This window comes from Typopeltis vanoorti, chromosome 21 (assembly GCF_054136105.1).
Source record: "Typopeltis vanoorti isolate ZY-2024b chromosome 21, IOZ_Tvanoo_1.0, whole genome shotgun sequence".
Taxonomy (NCBI): Eukaryota; Metazoa; Arthropoda; class Arachnida; order Uropygi; family Thelyphonidae; genus Typopeltis; species Typopeltis vanoorti.
The window spans coordinates 29,880,045-29,901,243 of NC_143569.1; the positions used below are offsets into that span (position 1 = coordinate 29,880,045).

General features: G+C 34.8%; 1 protein-coding gene across 1 annotated transcript in view; it reads left to right on the forward strand.

Annotated features, from left to right (window-relative positions):
• The window catches only part of LOC150094691 (uncharacterized), a 326,662-nt gene that overhangs the window by 276,698 nt on the left and 28,765 nt on the right, over positions 1-21,199 (forward strand). The window contains exon 8 of the mRNA XM_090411634.1: positions 18,372-18,472. Coding sequence (XP_090267760.1) covers positions 18,372-18,472 — 101 coding nt within the window. The remainder of the gene's footprint in view (positions 1-18,371; positions 18,473-21,199) is intronic.

A 21,199-nucleotide genomic window follows, 5' to 3' on the forward strand; every position in this document is an offset into this window, starting at 1 on the left:
TTGTTAAATTTACAAGAATAGGTAATATTATCTTACATAGAACAGTCCAATATTAAAAGCATTTATTTAAAATTTTTTCAAGCAATTAACATCTCTACTTATATACAAGTATTTCTCTCAGTGTTTTGATGCTTGTAAAATCCTGAATGAGATATTTCACAACGAAATCTCTTCATTCACGATTTAACAGTGGGAACCACAAAAAATTAAGGATGCAAAATGTGAAACAAAGCATTTAATCAGGTAAGATATTGCATAATGAAAATCAGGTAAGTAAAGCCAATTATAAAAAGAAAGATGTTTGGTATGGTAATTCCACCATAAAATATACTTTTGATGACTGGATTATTACTTCAAGTTTTCCCGCAAAAATGAAAAATATAACAAATGCAATTGAAAAAGAAGCAAAAAAAAATTATATGATAATTCTAATAGGTATGAACGATTTAACCAGTGAGATAAGTTCAGTATGCAAGAGGGTATGAAAGGATTGTTGAAGTGAAAGTGAAGAGTTAGAAAGTGATATTATCTAGATAAGATAAGACAGAAATAGATGAAGATTTGTATTTATGAGTAGACCATGGAGGCTTTCAAAATCAGATCCAACTGAATAGAGTGGTTAATCCTTATTCTCATAGTGATTTTCTTGTGTTCTTCTGCTAGTTTGCCTGTTTTCTCGGACGAGAAACACTACGTAGCACTTCTGTATGAGACTGGCTATCTCACCTTCAGTTGATGAAAAGCTCTGACAAAGGTTTTTCGCATCCTAGACAGGATTCAAACCAAAGTCTTTCCAACAAAAGAGTATTGTCTAAGCTGACCAAGCTACAAAGGGCTCTAAAATGAGTGTACTGAAGAATATACAAAAAAAAAAAAAAATTGAGAACTTTTCAAACAGCAGTTTTTTTTTTTTTTAATCTTTAAATGTAATAATTATATAAATTAATCCTGAGCATCATATGACATATTATAAACCATTCATGGTTGTGCAGGGCCTTTAGTTTGTTGTTGGCAGAATGAAGGGCTAAAAAAAATTGCATAAATATATATGCCTACAAATCAAAAAATTAGAATAATCAGAGAAAATGTGTTGAACGATTTGCCATTCTAATTTATTGCATAGAAAATAATTATTACCAAATATGAATTAGCATAATCTAAATCTAAATACTTTGTATATTATATAACCATGTAGATACATAAAAATGTGATAAATTATAAGAAAACTGTTATTTGAAAACATTTGCAAAATTAGAATAATTTTTAACGTGGTTCAAAATATTGGAATATTCCAAATTTTTCCTATTGGTTTTGAGGAGAGCATAGAAATAGCATATATTTCAGTAGCTGCGGCACTGACGTGTGTGTGAGGAATTATATGCGGATGAATTTCAGTTAATCATTTGTTAAACATGGTTCGAATGAGTGACATATCAGAAGCTAAGAAGTTTCATATGATGTCTCTACACGAAGAAGGCCAAACTCGACATTTTATAGCTAAGGTATTGAAATGTTCTCAAGCAAGCATGAGTAGAGTATTGAAACAGTATTCTAATAACTGGAGTTGTCAAAATAATCACTGCAATAGTGGTCAAAAGGTAATAGCTACATTGAGAGATGAGAAGAGATTGAAGAATAAGGTGAAGAAAAACTGCTTCAGAAGTTAAAGGTATTTTCACAGGAGATGGAAAGAACTGGGTGTGAATGTGTCTAAATCTATAACATTGAGACGACTTCACAAATTGGATTTCAGATCACGTGTGTCCCTAAGATGAAGCCTCTTATGACTTCCAAGCAAAGACTATTCTGGGGTCAAGAGGACTGGAAAAATATGCTTTTTAGCAATGAAAGTATGTTTTATGTGTCCCATGGTCATCAAGGAATATGTATTTGGCGTAGAAGCATTTCATAAAGAATACATAAAACATTCAGTGAAATTTGCAACCTGTCATGGTGTGGGCTTGTATTACCTTAGTGTCCAATTAGGCTGGGTATTGTGTATGAAAGAGTCAATTCAAAAGTGTACCAAGAAATTCTTGAGCACTTTATGTTAGCATCAGAAGATTTATGTGATAGTGATTTATTTTTCAGCAAGATTCAGCTTCTTGTCACACTTCCAGCACCACTACCAGATGGCTCAATGAAAGGCAGATCAGTGTATTTCCTTGGCTGGCACTCACCAGATATAAACTCTATTGAGAATTTGTGGGGAATTATGAAGAAATGTCTTCAAGAAGTTGCTCCAAGAGACAAAAATTATCTTGTTTCTAGTCTGCATACCATATGGACATTTTTTGATTGAAAAAAAAAAAAAAAAATGACTGCAAACTGCTAGTAAATAATATACCCAACCATTTATGAACAGTCATAAAAGCTGGGGGTGCTGCAAAGTACTAATTATCATGAATTTTTGTGGTGTTTTCAAATAACAGTTTTTCATATTTGGTAATTATTTTCTATGCAATAAATTAGAATTGCAAATCATTCAACAAATTTTCTTTTGATTATTCTAATTTTTTGATTCAAAGGTGTAAGACTTCCAAATGTCATGGAGTATGAGATCCTGGTTCCTATTAAAAGGCACCACATGATCATACCCCTTCAGCGGGATCTTTTTACTTCCTTTAAAAGAGATTATCTTCTAGGTGAGGCATTAAGGCAAATGACCAGTCACATGCCTATGATTTTATAGTCCTGCCAGTAATGTTCATGACTTATTTTTCACGGTATTAACAACACCACAAACACTTTTAACAACAAAGATGTTTTATTAACGCTAATATTTCGCTGATTTCCTAATCAGCATCATCAGAGCACAACACACATGTAAACGCTACAGTGAGTGAGTGAAACAATATAATTGCAAAAGACAAAAGATCTAAAGTCCTATTTTTTGGCGCCCTCTGATGGGAAAAAAAAAAAAAAAAACCAGTTATCAAGGAGTTTTTCTTAGGATAACCATCTCCCAAATTTTTGGCAAATTAATGCAACCATATTTGTTAAGGTTGGGAGAATTCTTCAAAGCCATTGCTGACTCAAAAAATAATCTTTCAGATCTATAACGACTCCTAAATAGCACATTTGTTTTCCTCCATCTCCTCCACATTTGTTTCCTCCATGTGCTATTTAGGAGTCGTTATAGATCTGAAAGATTATTTTTTGAGTCAGCAATGGCTTTGAAGAATTCTCCCAACCTTAACAAATATGGTTGCATTAATTTGCCAAAAATTTGGGAGACGGTTATCTTAAGAAAAACTCCTGTATAACTGTTTTTTTTTCGTCAGAGGGCGCCAAAAAATAGGACTTTAGATCTTTTGTCTTTTGCAATTATATTGTTTCACTCACTCACTGTCGCGTTTACATGTGTGTTGTGCTCTGATGATGCTGATTAGAAAATCAGCGAAATATTAGCGTTAATAAAACATCTTTGTTGTTAAAAGTGTTTGTGGTGTTGTTAATACCGTGAAAAATAAGTCATGAATAACCATGAACGCCTAAGCTTATCTGTTAGATTGCCAGTAATGTAATTGCAGTAAATGCCACTATACAAAATGATGACTTCCTTATCTTCTGAGTAAGCTTCTTTAAGAGCCTGATTATTAATGTCTAGCATTATAGTATGAGTTCAAACGCCCTTAAAAGTTTAGGAAAGAGGACATTGCAGTCTTCCTATTTTTCAGTAATAATAGTACTTAAATAAAAAAACATCAGGATATCTCTTTCCCAGTGAATCACTCTAGGAGCAGCCAGCTACCTGCAAGTAACTGCCATGTGTGATCAGCCTGTTCAGTCACACCCTAAGTAACAGTGAACTTTCACTACTTAATAAAGACATAAACTTTGCAGTAGCACCTAATTTAGGGGCATTACATTTCTTCCACCTAATATAATTGATGAAATTCGTTTAGAAACTTGTGATATTTTGAATAATACCAAAGCAGCATGTAGCAATCTCACCAAAACAGAACTAGTAGCCATCAAGTCATTATCACAAAGGTAATGCTACAGTTGTTTTAAACAGATCAACTTACCTTAATGAAATAAATTCGTTTGTCTCTGCGCAACTTGTGAACTATAATCCAAATTACAGTATTAAAATGAAGACATAAATTACTTAAGTCTCTCACTTCTTTCCCATTGGGCACTGTTAAAAAACTATTATCACATAACACTCACTCTAGAATTTATTGTTTTCTTGAAGTATATCATATATCCAAGAAACCATTATCAACACTGAAGGAGTTGATAGGTCATCCCTCCACCCATATATATATATATGATTTATTCTTCTCTTACAGAATACATTTCCATTTGATATTACTATCTTTGTCTATGATGCTTTGATTACTTCATCTAGAAAAATAATTTTTACCTACAAAAAATGAAAATTTTTTTATTATAATTATATTTTAAATTTTTAACTTTTATAGTAGCTCTCAGGTGTGAACTGTAGACTAAAATACAGAAACATTATTGAAAAGAAAATGAAAGAGTTTGAGAACAGGAATCAAACCTTGGAGATTCAGTGGCAAACTCTGAAGAAAACATTGATTGATTCTGCCAGAGAGGCATGTGGTGAGGTTGTCTGTAAGGATAAAAAAAATCAGAACTCCCTGGTGGACACAGGAAGTTAAAGAGGCAGTGAAGGAAAAGAAGAAAGCATATCAAAAGTTCCTGGCAAATAAGTCAGCTTTTACTCTTACAGAATACAGAGACAAATGTAAGAAAGCTAAACAGTGTGTAAAACTAGCTAAACAAAAGTCATGGGAGGACTTTGGCAAGAATATAGAAAATAAATATCAAGAAGGTGGCAAAATATTCTGAAGTTGTTGAAGAAGCTTAGGAATGGAGGAAAGAGTGCTGTAAAAGGAGTTAGAGATGATAAAGGTGACATGAAAACAGGAGAAAAAGATATCCTTGAAGTATGGAGTAATTACTTTGAAAAACTGCTAAATGAAACAAGCAGTGATGACAGCACAGTGATAAAAAACACTGACCAGTGTTTTTTATCACTAAGTAGAAAAAGCCATCAAAGGCTTGAAATGTGGAAAGGCAGCAGGAGTAGATGATATTCGACCAGAAATGCTGAAGTATGGTGGTATAAAAGTCTTACAGTGGCTGCACTGCATAGTTCAGAAAGCCTGGACAGAGGGACGAATTCCCGATGATTGGAGTAGAGCTCTCATAGTACCCATATATAAAAAGGGAAATAAAACTGAATGTGAGCATTACAGAGGTATTTCCCTACTGAGTGTTCCTGGCAAGATCTATGCCAGTATACTTGAGAAACGGTTGAGAAGAATTGTGGAAGAAAAGCTTGGTGAACAACAAGCTGGATTCAGGCCAAATAGAGGCTGTCAGGATCAGATCTTCACTTTACGACAAATAGTCGAGAAAGCATGGGAATATAACAAAGATCTGTATTTAAGTTTTGTCGATTTGGAAAAGGCATATGACGAGGTGCCAAGAGAGAAGCTATTCAATACGCTGCAGTTATATGGTGTCAATGGGGCATTATATCAAGCAATACTTAGTCTTTATTTGAGTTGTAAGTCAGCAGTTAGAATTGAATGAAGTACAGGAAGATGGTTTAATGTTAAATCTGGTGTAAGACAAGGATGTACATTATCCCCTCTGTTATTCATTATCTATATGGATCACATTATGAAGGAAAGTGGTATTAAACCTGATATCAGAATTGGAGATATTAATGTCAGCTCTTTGCTTTATGCGGATGATGTTATACTTCTAAATAAATCCGCTACAAGTCTGCAAGATTCTCTGACTAAATTGAATAGCTGTTGTAATAGATATGGTATGAAGGTCAGCAATAAAAAGACAAAGACAATAAAAATAGGCAGAATCATTGAAAATGTCAACTGTGTTGTGAATGGAGAACCTGCGGAACAAGTAAAACATTTCAGCTACTTAGGCACAATTTTTACCGAAGATGGTCAATTAAATATGGAAATAGACAACAGAATCAGCAAAGCTGGTATGGTGGGAAGTCAATTGAATAAATTCATATGGAATAAGAGAGAAATTAGTCGGAACACTAAATTAGCTGTATACGAGACAGTGTTCAAACCAGTTTTAACTTATGGATCTGAGAGCTAGGTCAGAAGTAAAACACTTGACCAAAGACTAGAAACCGCAGATATGAGAGTCCTGAGAAAGATTAGAGGTGTGAACAGATGGCATCAATGGCAATATCATATTAAAAATGAGGATATTAGGAAAGAACTTGACATTGTCAGCATCCAGGAATGCATTAGCAGAGCTAATCTCAGGTGGTATGGTCACTTAAATAGAATGGGAGAGGAAAGATTAGCAAAACAAGTGTTCTCTGCCAGGTTGGCAGGAAAACGACCCAGAGGAAGACCAAGATATAGGTGGATTGATACGGTACAAAGTGCCTTAGACGATAGAAATATAAGATCTGATAATGTTGGAGTCTTGACAAGTAACAGACTGATTTGGAGGAAAATTGTAGATAGGAAGTTAGTAATGATGTAATTTTTTCATGCAGTACTATCGTATCTTGTACACCCCTTGAGAGTACATGGCAGGAATTTGATGATGATGATGATGATGATGAACTTTTATAGTAAGTTTTAAGCAAAGCACTCTAGATGCCTTGACTTTAAAACCTACAGTTTGGCTTAGATATGATGTTTTCATCATCTGGCCACAAAGCCACTAAACATTAAATGCCTTCCTCAGCCATCTGAACAAATGGCATGAATACATAGTTTACTACTGAACTTGAAAGTCAAACTCATTTCCTTTTTTTCTGGATACACTTGTCACATCTTCTCTCAGGCAGGCTATCCTTCATTATCTACCAAGCTCTCGCATACTGGCCAATACATATATTTTGTCTTTTACCACCACCCTTCACAAAAACTTGGAGTAAATAACACCATCAAAAACAGCTATAACAGCTTGCTCCAATTGAAGAATTACAAATTATTAGCAATACATTTATAAACAATAAATAAATTCCATGTGATGATACAGCGTTTCCCCTTTATACAGGAGTTCACGCTACCATCTATTCCCCCCAAATTTTATCCGGGCTCCGCAACCAGCATAGGCTGATGAATCAGACCTATGGCTGGGTTGGTATTCCTGACTGTAATCCATGTGTGCCCTTAGACCAGTTTGCTTGCTTGTGGAATGAAAAACACCAGATAAACTGGTGGTCAAAATAAAAACCCTGCTGTCCATGCCCAATACCGGCTAACTTTGCTATGGCTGAGGAAGATCCTTGAGACTCTCACATCGTTGACAGGAATCAAACCTAGGACACTCCTTCCCCAGACATATGGTTGCGAAGCACAAAGCCACTAGGCTAACTGCTCAGACTTTATAAACAATGGCTATAGCAAAAATACCATCAATAAAATTCTTCACAAAAGTACACTTGAAAAATGGAAATGATATAATCATATCTATCCCATACATTAAAAGATAGCTAATAAAATAAATATAATGCCACACCATTACAACCTTAATGTTACTTTTAAACCACCTATAAAATTTTAAAAAAAAAAAAAAAAATGTACTAAACTCCTCCAACCCCTTCTTCCTCTTGCCACCTTTGTGGGTATGTGGAATCAGTGCACCCTGTACCAATATTGATGAAACTGGATGCACAATTATAGTCTGTAAAACAGAACACAAACAACACATATTTAACAATTTTAGTAAATGGAGGGGGTGGGGGGCTCTCTCTTGATATCCTACTAAATTGATTGAAAGGTACCTGTTTATTATATTATAGAAAAACTTCCAATGAATACAAATTTAAGGAAGCCTGTGAAATTTTGATCCACTGGCCTAATCAAAATAATAATGGTGTCTTAAAAATTACGAGAACACAGATGGCACACTCATCCCCCACAGCTTATGTTTTAAGTTCTCAGGCAGACTTTCACTTCTGAGCAAAATAATTTCATATATTGGTCACCATCAATACTGTTTTTGTTCTTAATTTATCTGTTGAGAATTTCAGGCCAAACAGATGACAGGACTCGTGCTTTGACGTAGGGTTTTTTCACCAGAGGTCAGACCAGTAATTAACTGTTGACCAAATAGTGTGACTTTAGTGTACTATGTGTATTATAACACAGCTTGTCTCTGTGTGTGTAATATGTATACTCCAAATGATGACCTTGATTTGAAAGTTAAAGCAGGGGATCATTTTGGTTTATATTAAATTGAAGATATTACCCTATACGGTAGTTATTTCCATAATTTATTAGACTGAATGGCTGATCACTGTGTTATTGTTAATAGCGAGATACCTTCACTAGTTTAAAATGCAAGTGTATGGGCTATTTGAATTCAGAAATGATCTCTTGAATGAAACCAAAAATGAATCAGTTTTTGAACAGGATAAAAATCAGTGTCATACACAAATTGTTCAAAAGTATTAAAACAATTCAAGGTTTTCATTAGTTTGATTACAAGAGCCAGACCTTGGTGACTCAGTAGCAGATTGGTGAAGTGGTGTGCAAAGATAGAAAAATCTAGCTTTCATGGGAGACTCATGTAGTTGAAGGGCTGATTGTGAAAAGAAATCATACTGAATGTTCTTCTTGGCAAGTACACCAGTAGATGTCCTAAGAGAATGCAAAGAAAAATGCAAAAAAAGCCAAGCTGTGTAAAAGTAAACAAGTCATAGGAACACTGGTAAGAATATAGAAGATAAATATCACAAAAGTGCAAAGGGTCCTGAATGCTACTGAAAAGCTTAGAAATGGAGAAGAGAGTTTTGTAAAAGGAATTATGTATAATAAAGGTGACATAAAAACTGAAGATAAGATATTTTTGATGCCTGTAGTAATTACAGTACAGGTAACTCTCATATAACGCCAGTACTCATGCAACGCGGATTCAATATAACGCGGTCTACAAATTGTGGTAACCATTGTTTAACATGGTACTTATACGATGCGGTTTCGATATATCATGGTCTACAAACTGTAGTAACTCTTTATCTTTTCATATATTTTTCACCGTGCGATTAAACATCAAATTTTATCTTTGTTAAATTTGCATCTGCCCTTATCATGCATATAGTTTTAAGTAGCGAATTTATATTAGGGAAAATATCCTTTAGCATGCATGTATACATCAATTGTTTACTGTATAAAATGTTTATTGTTGAAAGTTGTCTTCGTTTTCTGCCAGGAAAGCATATTAAAAATCATAACTGTGTTAATCTCAAGCTGAGTACTTTATTTTCTGGTGAGTTATATACAATATGTAATGCTTTTTTATGTAAAAAGTTTATTTTTATAGTAATGGCCACTTTAGAGGGCTTTTGTGATATGGCTGAAAACGAAATTAGTGAATTTAACTGATGGGAAAACAGATTTAAATGAGGAGGAACTGGTACAATTAATAGATGACGTCAAACCAAATGGCGATGAAATTCTGCTGAAGATTCTGATTGTGATGAAGCCATTAAATAATTCAGTTGAAACAAATTAGCAGAAGGATTGGCCTTGGCATGAAAGTTAGGAAATTACTTTATGGATAATGATCTCTCAATGGACTATTCTTGAAAATTCACAAGACAACTGGATATTTATTTAGCTCCATATTATGAACTTAAAAAATTGCAGCATAGTGCTAAGCAAGGTCTTATTACTGACGTCTTGATAACTAAACCAGCCGAAGTATGTAATGAGAATTATATAAATGATGTCCAAAAGATTTCAAGTGATGATGACATCTGGCCACTTGTAAATAAAGAACATTACGAAATGTTAGTTTTGGAGACGATGATGATTAAAATATGCACTTTATTTTATTTTGCCTAAAACATTTATGCATTATGTGCAATGAAGTTTATGTACAATTTGTAATTTTTATGTTTACACTAAGTATTTGTTTAATAGTTTGTTTTCTTAACTTACATGAATTACCAAATTACCTGAATTAAATAAAAATATATTTTTGTTGGATATGTCATTGTTATTTATGTAATTTAAAAAAAAAAAAAAAACACGATTTCTATGTGAACAGAGTCTTGCATAACGCGGCATTTCTGTGGAACCTAACATCCGTGTTATACGAGGGTTACATGTATTAGAAAATATTCATGACTAATGCAGTCAGGAGTATTTACTGTATATATCAAATTTTGGGGGAGGGGGAAAAGCAGTCAGAAACCTAAAATATGGGAAGGCAGCTGGACTAGTTGATATTTGACCAGAAATTCTCAAATATGAAGATAAAAGTTTACAATTTTGCATTGCATAATTCTGAAGACCTGGTCAGAAGGTTTCAAATGCTTGGGTTGCAGCTGTTGTAGAACCTAATTTTTAAAAAGGAAATTGAATGTGAGAGTTAAAGGAATTTTTCTACTGAGTTTAGCTAAAATTTATGCAAGCTTATTTGAGAAGAGACTAAGAAAAATTATAGAAGAGAAAGAAACTTTGGCCTGAATCCAGCTTGTTCTTACCAATGTCATAAGAAATTGACAGTGCCTTCTCTTATAAAACAAGCCAATTGGCAAGAACTCTCTCTCTCTCTCTCTCTCACACACACACACACACACCTTATAGCCTGAGTTCTTTCTTCTGTAATTCCAACCAACACAACAGACAGCATTATTGGTAGAGCCATGATGATTGTGTTTTTTTTTTGTTTTTTTTTGTTTTATATTATGTATACCTCTATATTTCTTGTATTAACTACCTCTTAAAACTCTTTCAAAAGTAAATCTTGTCTTGTTTAACCCTCAACTATATCCCTTGTCTGCTGCACCTTTGTTGTAATCTTTTGTGGCCTCTCTTTTTAATCTTAAATCGTGTGCAAAGTCTTCAAATAAGGAGAATTCTCCCTGATCTATGAATTCTGGGGTCAAGTCCTTTTTGGAATCAAGAAAATTTATTTGTTTAGCTGCGACATCTTGATTCCTATACAAGAGAGAACTTCTTGTCATGGATTTGACCTACAGATTGTCATGATTCCGAAAGGTTATCAAAGTTAAAGAAGTCCTTACTAATATTTCTAAACAGTAGTCGTAACCATTTCCCACATTTTTGCTTATACAGGTTCGATATTTTTAGCAGGTGGTGCATTGGCTTGGAAAATCATACACGTATTTTGGGTTAAGAAACAAAAAAATTTAGTAATTCTAAAATACAATACATGTTAATCAAAACCTAAGCTAAATGAAGGTCCCTAAAATGAATTATGCAAAAATTAACAAACAAGATCTAGTTCACAATAGGTATCTCTCATTAGGTGATATTAACAAATCCAAACTGTCCTTAACCCTATTACTTAACACAAATACAGGGTGTTCGGGATAAATTTGACATATTTATAATTAATTATATTTTTCCGTAAGTTACATGTATTAACACACACTTCTCTTCATTTAAAAGTTTGGACCCTTCTTCATTCATATACAAGATGTCAGAAAGGATGGATAGCTGGAACCCACCTGAATCATGGAAGAGAATAACTTGTATCATGATGATTCGTGCCCGCCATCAAAATAAGGATATTACGACTGCTGCCCAATGCTCCCTGAATACAGTAAAAACAATCAGGCATGAACTAGAGACTTGCAATGGTGACTACGAGGATGTAGCAAGAAGAAAGATCCCTAGCAGACGATCTGATTGCGTTCGTACAGCAGAATTCCTCGCAAATCTGCAGGAACAGGTGTTGAAGAACCCTGGCATTGGAATTCGGGCTTTGTTCGTGGAGTTGCTAACTGTAGTCAAGCCCTGGATAACAAGGGTAGCCAATGGTAGGCCATATGTATGGCAGCAGGATTCGGCCCCTTGCCACACCTCTGGGAAAAGTCAAAAATGGTTGTCTGAAAATTTCTACGACTTCACCAGTCCAAATGTTTGGCCTCCAAACTCCCCAGACCTTAACCCCATGGATTATTTTGTATGGGGCGCAGTTGAAAAGACACCAATCGCACTTCCAGTAATACAAAAGCCCAGTTAATGGATAAAATTAAAACAGTTTTTGCGGCCCTTCCCAGGGAGACTGTAGCATCAGCTTGTTCGAGGTTCCGAAGCAGAATTGAAGCTGTGATCGATGCTAATGGTGGTTATTTTGAGTAAATCTTGTTGATAGTATTGTAATTAACTCTGCCTGTAATGTTTTTTTGTCAATTCATTAAATTTAATAGATACAAAGAAGATTTTCTTTTTCCTTACGAAACTGTCAAATTTATCCCGAACACCCTGTATGTAGATGAATGCTTTACTTCTTCCTCAATTAATGAACATACAACACATCGAATTCAAACTAAGCTTAAACTAATGACAATTCTTGTAACTCTACACTTCCATAACTACAAAGATCCTTGTTAGAGGAATAGGTACTAAAGCCCTAAAATCTGTCTTTACACTGTAGCTCACTCTGGCCTAAGAATTACACAATACAATAAAAAAATAAAGCTGTACGTTACCAACCAGACGAATTTATTAGGAGATACTTTTCATCGTGTCTTCTTGTAGGTTCTTTCAGGTCATCACCCTATTCATCGAGCTGTTCTTCCGTGCCTTGACCTTCTTGGTGATTTCAGTCATGGATAACTTCTTTACCCTTATGTGCAAGAATCTGTCTGGTAGAAGGGTACGGCTGGAGCTATACGAAGTTTCAGCATATGCTGTTTGTCCCATCGCATGGATGGCTATGCTCGGACAAGCCCGCTACTTTGACCATATTACCACCGCTGAACGACTCCCACTCGACTCCGTTGCCTCGAAGCTACAACTCACAACACGGAAAACCGCAGGGGGGAAGAAAACACCAAAACCTGAACTAGGAACGAAAAAGGCAAAAAGACTGCGACCTAGCATTGCTATGACTTTTATATGCTCCGTGTCTGTTCTCCCTAATACATCATTGATTTGCAGATGCCACCTAATTCTCCTTGCACACCGCACCTTCTCCTCTCATTGCGTTTCCATGTGGGCAGCTTGCACGTGCCTTGAGTTCATATGGCAACTGCCTGCAGTCATGTTTATAATTGGATTATAATAGTTTACTCTAAACTCTGACCTTGTTGTTATAAACTTACCTCTACATTACCTTATTTCTTGTTAGTTGTTTAAGGACCATTTACAAAATAAATATTTATATAGAAAAATTACATGAATGGACTAATACAAGGATTTCTGTTATCTGTTTACAAGTAATTCTTTTTAGGAGATTTTTTTGCACTTCAGTTAAATCCTGAATGAAATACTCAGACAATTTGAGTGTTCATTCCAGATTTAACATAAGTGCAAAGAAATCTCCTAAAAAGAATTATACGTATTTTATGGCTACCTGGCCATGGGCCCGGTAGGCAAACCCATAGTGTATACTCTATATTTCTCTTGTATTAACTACCTCTTATGGAGGTGTTATTTTATTGTTTTGCTGTGTTATTTTAATATTTTTACAATGCCGCAGCCGACATGATAATAAAAAAATTAACAGATTTTAACAATCACACAGCCGGTAGGATTTAATCCACGCAATTAATTGGTCAAAATTGTGAATTAAAGTGAGCAAGTTTTGGACTTGAATTAAAGTGAACAAGTTTTGGACTAGAATCAGGCAGTTATCAAAAAAATTTTTTGTGTAAAATTTGAAAATTAATCCACAAGTATGAGTCAACCTACTAGTACAGGAACAGATGACATTGAGATTTTCAGAACTATTAATCCTCAACAAGTTATTCCACAATTTTCTGGAAAGGAAACTGATGACGTATTAGCTTTTTTTTAGCTTCATAGAGGAATTGAGGAAGGTTGGTAGATGGACGGACTTCCAACTTCTCATCTTGTTAAGAAGAGCTTGTAGGAAAGGCAAAAAATTTTCTATATTCTTCCGCTATTTTGAAAGATATTTTGGACTACAAGTTTAAAGAGATATTAATTTCCCAGTTCTCCAAGTTAAGAAGTTTGGGTCCTAATATATGGAAATTGCAGAGATGTGCTCAAAAAGAAAAGGAGAATGTGACTGAGTTCTATTATAGGTTACTGACAATTGCCAACAGTCTGAACGTCTCTAATGAGGATAAACCTCACCTTGAACAGGCAGTTTTTCATTGATTTTGGCTAGGGGTGAAACAAGATTTGAAGGAGACTACCTATAAGAAAAAAATCACGAAGCTTGATGAATGTTTCCTTGCCGTGAAAGAGAAGGAACAGATGCTCGGAGACATTCGTCCCGCATCTACTAACAGCTATATTAATGTAATTAAAGAGGTGGATAATTTAGCTAGCGAGAATAAAACTGAGAAGCAATTTTAGCACATGTGAGGGAAGTACTAAAGATCAAAAAGATAGTGAGGGGGAAATAGAAAGATCAGTCAACGTTAATCAAGTGGCTGACAATAGAAACAACATCACAAATGAAGTGGGGCTAACTAACTTAGAGGAAGCACGTTACGTTCTATAGTTAAACAAGAAGTTGAACGACTACAACAGACCTTCATGGACCGTCTTGATGCTATACTGAATCAGCTGGTGGCAGTAACAGTAAAATCCTCGGAATCAACTATACCTCAAACAGAGAGGACTAATGAAATAATACGACAAGAAGTCGAAAGACTACAACAGCCGATGATGAACCGTCTTGATGCTATAATGCAGAAGTTGGCGGCAGTGACAGCAAGGACTGCCAAAGTATCTCTAACTCAATCACAGAGAAATAATGAACAAGGAGACAGAAGTGAGCCTCCAAGATGTTTTAGTTGCAGTAAGGTTGTGCACATAGTTTGCAACTGTTTTAGTAACAAGAGACTCTCCAATAGAAATAATAGATATGAGTTGAGGTTTGGGCACACTCCTCATAATTATGAAGGTAAACCATGGAGGAGAGGACAATAGAATCATGAACAACAAGGAAGGTCAAAAATGATAATTAAGGGTAAGATTCAAGGATCACATTGTGACGTATTGTTAGATACAGATTCCCAGACCTCTGTCATAACAGAAGATTATTTTCAAGGAATAAAATCCCATGTATGGCAAGGCATTTCTAATCTAAGGAGACCGATCAGATTATTGGGATTATGAACATCTAAAATTTATGCAACCAAAAGGGTTAGAGTAAAATTATACTTACCTGAGTTTAATGTGTGTGTTTGGCAGGAGTTGTTGGTCCTCCCTAGGACATCTCGCCCACATGTTCAGATAATTTTAGGAACTAACTTTCTAGAGAGGTACAAGTTCTCTTGCAACTCCTCTAGAAATGAGATAATCCTAATGGGAAATAAACGGTTTAGTAGAGGGAACGAAAAATTTAAAGGTAGAAATAGAAATGAGAGATCTCGTGAAGAAAGAATGCAGAGAAAAGGGAATGTCATGCCAACTGATAGTTAATGAATTGTCTCAAGATAACCAGATTGATTCTGAAATAGCTTCAACTTCAGAAGTTAACAGTCAATCTGAGACTTACCAAATATCATGCATAAAATTAGCAAATGACCAAGGTGTTACAAAAGAAAATTTAGGAGAGGATTGTCCGAGAACAATTGGGGTAAACTACATTGAGATAATTAATAGATCTAGAAGTTCCTATAACGGACCGAGATGGAACAAGCACAGAAACACAAAGTTAATATACAACCTCAGTGGCAGTTTGATTATTATGTTATTATTATTTGGCACCTCCAGGGAGTCCAAAGACTCATCGAGGGAGAGTGTACCAACAACATTGAACGATTGAACCCCTTCCAACTACTAACCACGCTCAAACTTACTTAACTGAGCCATTAGTAGCAGAAGCAAACTTCCTCTGTTTTCTTTTTATGCTTAGAAAAACTATAAGTGGTTTATTGTGTTGGAATTTAGCAATTGCAATGAAGGGTGCACACTTACTAACAGATTGTGCAAGCTTTATGAATAAAAATAATGGAGAATTAAATAGGTCCAAAACATTAAAAGATAAGCAATGAAATTAGGTGTAATCATGAGGATAAAACGCATAACGAAATAAGGTCCGAGAGAGATACAAAAGAAGGAAGAAAACAAGTTTGTGGTCAAATTCTTTCCAAAAAAATTGCAGGAAGGAAGTTGAAAAAATTTTCTTAAAGAAATTTTTTTGGGGGACAGAAAACCTATGTAAAATCGTGTATTCAAGGAACTTTATTCAAAAACCTCTTGTATACCAATTTTACTGGTAAGTAAAATTCACTAAAAATACTTGTGGGTAAATAACAGAAATTTTCATTTTTAATTTGGAAATAATATTTTTTGTATATTACTGAATATTGTCACCTCAAAGGGTTTTGTAAAAGAACAGAAAAATAAGTGTAAGATTGTGTCTAAAGAAACCTCTTAGTCACTGGTAATTCCAGACGGATGACCTGGGGCAACTGCAACCTCGAGGGTCAATAGTACGCAGGGGTTTCCCGTCTGAACGCAACGACCGAGAAGGGTGGCAGGTGCAGACCGACGTAAGCAAACCCCAGGGTCATCGGAGCCAGATAAATAGCAGGTTGCGATGGCGAGAAAGGGAGTTCAGTACGGCGATTCAATTTGGTTCCTTACAGAGCAGTTCGTGGAGTTTGAGTTCATCCGGTCCTGTTCCTGGGTCAGCGAGGCCACGTGGGGTTCCAGAAGTTGACGAGGTCCAGGAGTCAAGAGGTACGATGATACGACGTATGTTGCGGCAGCAGAGCTTTGATAACATCTTGGGAAATGATTTGTAATCGCCATCGGAGACCTGCATTCCAGATGGTAGATGCAGAAGAGAGACACAACTAAGTTAAGTTGTCTTAGAAGAAATTAGATATCGGATTTTCATGCCGCCAAGTTCCTGATGTTCAGAGGAGATCTCACAAATCCAGGAGAAGGTACCCGAGTGCAGTGCTAAAGTTGGACGGTAATAGAAGGAAGTGATTTCAGGGATCATTCAGAAAGGACCAGACATCTGTTCAAAGTAAGATCTTTCCTTTGTTTAGGCTAGAAATAAGAAGATTGTGATGGTGATTTAATTAAAAGACTTGTTTTATAGTGATACTTGAGGACTTTAGGCCTTATGATGATATTTGAAGTATTTTGTTATATATGAGAGAAGGTCTGGCTGAAATTTAAGGTGAAACATTGTGTATTTAATGTTATAGCCATTGCCTAAACCTGCAGAATGTTATGTAAGAATTGATATGAGTATTACCAATTTTAACGAGAGAAAATTATAGAGGCGTGGTTTTACTAGAATTGATTATGATAAGGAACTAAATTGTAAACGTAGTCAATAGTTGTGATTTGAAGCATAGAAGCTAATTTACTTAGTACTTAAAATTGACCCATTGTACATTTCATTGATGTTAAATAAATTGTTTTTTTGTTTAAATAACTTGCCTGATTTCTATTTCCAATGTGCTACTCATTAATTTGAATCTGTGAGCCTTGAAGGTAGATATTGTCACGACTGCATAACAGAAAATTTAAGTTGCTAGATTTACTTAGAATTAAGAGAGAAAAGTTCCATGTGGTTTACTGTGTGTTATTTTTTGGAGGGAGATTCGACTCCCACTCACAAATTTGGTGGCGCAGCTAGAAACTAAATAAATTTTCGAAATTCAGTTGAGAATAAACACCAGTGGGTCAGACAAAGAGATTGGCTCTGACCTGAGGCGATTCCTTTATTCTGTAAGTTTTGCCAAGTGAGCTTTATATTATTTGCAGCCATAAGGCAGATGTATAACAAGGTAAAGAAGGAAAGTTTAAGTGAGATAAAGTAGGATTTTAAGGGAGATTTAAATAAAAGAAAATAAGATATAATAAAAGATTTTAATAAGATGTTTTAAATAAAATAAAGATATTTTTACAAAAGTAAGTTGGCATTGTTAACATTTGTTAATGCTTAAGCAGAATTAATTGAAGATGCTATGGTTGCTAAAAACAGTAGAAGAGGAAAATTAATAAAACTTAATAAATAATAATAATAATAATAATAAGAGGAAAAATAATAACCTTTTGTTTAATAATAATAAACAAAAGTTGATGCCAGAATGGTGGGAAGAAGACCTGAAGGAAGATCAAGATCTAGTCAGGATTAATGCAGTTGGCAATGCCTTAGAAAGCAGAAATGTGAGAGCTGACAGTATTGAAGACCTGGGAAATAGCATTCATCTGGATTGCTAATAATAATGAAAAGTTAATTGCATCATGCTCACATAGTGTTATATACATCCTTCAAGAAGCATATCAGGAAATGGTTCTGATGATAATGTTTGTTTGCTATATATATATTGCCGATTTCATTTCATTTTGCTTATGTAACTTAGGATTTTGTACACATTTATTTTTGGCTTTCATTTTTGAAAATTTGTATATTATTCAGATATCATTTTGCAAATAACGATAAAAACTTGTTTACAGAAGCTCCATATACTGTAATTAGTGTCAGAGAACCATTGTCTAAAGTAAAAGAAGAAACTTTACAACAGATACAGTTGAGACTAGTAGACACTCCAGTGCAAGTTAGTGACTGATCCATTATTTGTTGTGCTGTTATCTAGTTTACATTTTCTGATAATTTGCTTTAACTTATTTAAATGATAACTTTAATTTTTTTTAATAGTGATATAAATGTTCATCCTTAATTTACAGTCATAACCTGTTTGGGATATTCAAGAAACTGAATAACATTAAGATTTGCATGGTAGAATGGAACCTAAATGCATTGAATATCTGGTATAGTATATATAGTGCACAGATTTATTTATAACCCTAGAGGCAGTTTTATTTTCTTTAATGCTGTTAATGCAATTAATCTGGATTGCTTTATTTAGAAATGCTTCTTGCAAATTAAACTCTATTTGACAGGTTTCATTAAATTATGAAATAGTTTGTGGTGACTGAATGCTTATTATACATACAAGAAACGTATGGTTTCCTATTTCTCTGAACCATAACAATAAACCACAACAGCTTGATTCATGAGCAAATATTTTTATTCACAAACTTAAATGATTTATAAAAAGAATCTGAAATGTAACCATAACCAAATCATTTCTGAACTCATATGCTAAAAATTTAATATTTGTTGATTATGTAGTGGCACTGTTTCAATCACTTTGATACAGCTCCATCTTAATCACTATTCACATTGGTTACCTAAGTTTCTAGGAAATGAGATCATGGAGAAGATTTAGACATGAGTGACCAAGATGATGAACAGTCTGTGTATGAGGATAGGTAAAAATGTGTGGGTTCCAAATGGTTGCTAGGCAGAACACAGGAGGTATGATAGAAACATAAATCAGTAAACAGGTTTTATAAAAAAACCTTTCCCAGGATACTGAATGGTCTATAATTTGCTACCTCAGCATTGGAACTCCTTTATACAGCAGAACTATTTTGCCCTCCTTCCATTCCTCTGGAACTTTGCCAAAACTGGTACTTAAGTTAAACAGCCTAGTCAGATGCCATTTCCTTTGCATGTTCCCATAATTCACAAACTAATATTGTATCTAGTAATGAACAAGGTAGTGTTTTGGATTGTGTTACTTGGAAATTGGGCTCTGTTATTATAACATTTTAGAAGCGATTTCACTTAAATTTCTGCCCCATAGCAATAATTGATGGAGGTCGAAAATTATTGCTGTACTTTTTCCAAAAGTCACTAAGCCAACTGTAAGTACTCTGAGCATTTCAAAAAAAAAAAGTTTCCTCGTATTTTAATATTAGCCATAGCAAGCGTTAGCAGCCAACATGTAGCCATGCCTGCATCATGAAGCAAAGATGATGGCAACAAAACAGAGTGATGACAAAGCTTTAAGATGCTGATGCTGCAAAATAGACGTTATGGAAAAGAAAAATTCATTTACTTTGCTATTTTGTTGCCACCAGACTCATGCCAATTGTGCCAAAATCAACAAATCGCCACTCAGCTCCTAAGTAACCTCAACCAGCCATTTTTCTGCCCCTGTGCCACTTGCCCAAATAAACAGTTCCTGAATCTCAGCAAACACACATATAACCTGAAACAGTGCCTTGCCATGCTTGACGAAACCATCATCAAGGATGGTTTCATCAAAAAAAACAAGGCTGCACGTTATCTCTTCTCTTATTCATCATCCACAGAGATCATGTTATGAGGGAAAGTGGCATTAAGCCAGATATCAAACTTAAAGATATTCATCTGAGCTCTTTACTTTATGTGGATATTGTGCTCCTTAATAAAGCCAATACAGATTAGCAGGATTTCCTAACTAAATTTAATAACTACTGTAATAAATTTAGTATGAAAATTGGCAATAAAAAGGACACAGGCTATGAAAATTGGCAATAAAAAGGACACAGGCTATGAAAATTGGCAATAAAAAGGACACAGGCTATGAAAATTGGCAATAAAAAGGACACAGGCTATGAAAATTGGCAATAAAAGGACATGGCTATGAAAATAGGCACAACAGCAAAATCCTCAACTGCATTCTCGAATAAGAAACTTATAGAACAAGTAAAAACGTTTTGGCAATTAGGCACAATTTTTACTGATTAGGGCAAATTAAATGTGGAAATAAACAACAGAATTAGCAAAGGTGGTATGTTAGAAAGTCAACTGAATAAATCTATATGGAATATGAGAAATTAGTCAAAACACTATACTAGCTATATATAATATAATGATGCCAAGAAATTATATTCTTGTTTTCATCCTTTATCCAAGTGTAAGCAAACAAAGTTTGCACATGAAGTAAGTTCATGACAAGGCAACTCAATTATAGAGCCTAATGACTTCACATCAAAATTGCCTTAGTATCCCATAATAGAAAGCACATATCCTTATCAATATTGTATAATGCAGTATGAAATGAGTCACTACTCAGACCGGTTCTGCCTCTGGATCTGGCTCCCCAGTGGGAGCCAGACCCAGAGGTGATACCAAAGTTGAAGTAATGTAGTCTATTGCTAATCCAGAGTATTTTAATAATAAAGTGCGACACTTTTTGGCTACTTGTATATGGAAATATGACTTCTACATTACTTCAACCGTGGTATCACCTCTGGGTCTGGCTCCTACTGATGTGATGAGACCTCAATAAAGGTTGAGACCAGTCTGGGTAGTAACTCCTTCCATAATGCATAGCATTATACATGTCCTTAAGGATATGTGCTTTGCATTATGGAATTCTAAGGCAAGTGATGTATAGTCATTAGTTCTTTGTAGGAGTTGCCCAGTCCTGAAAGTAGTTCGGGTACAA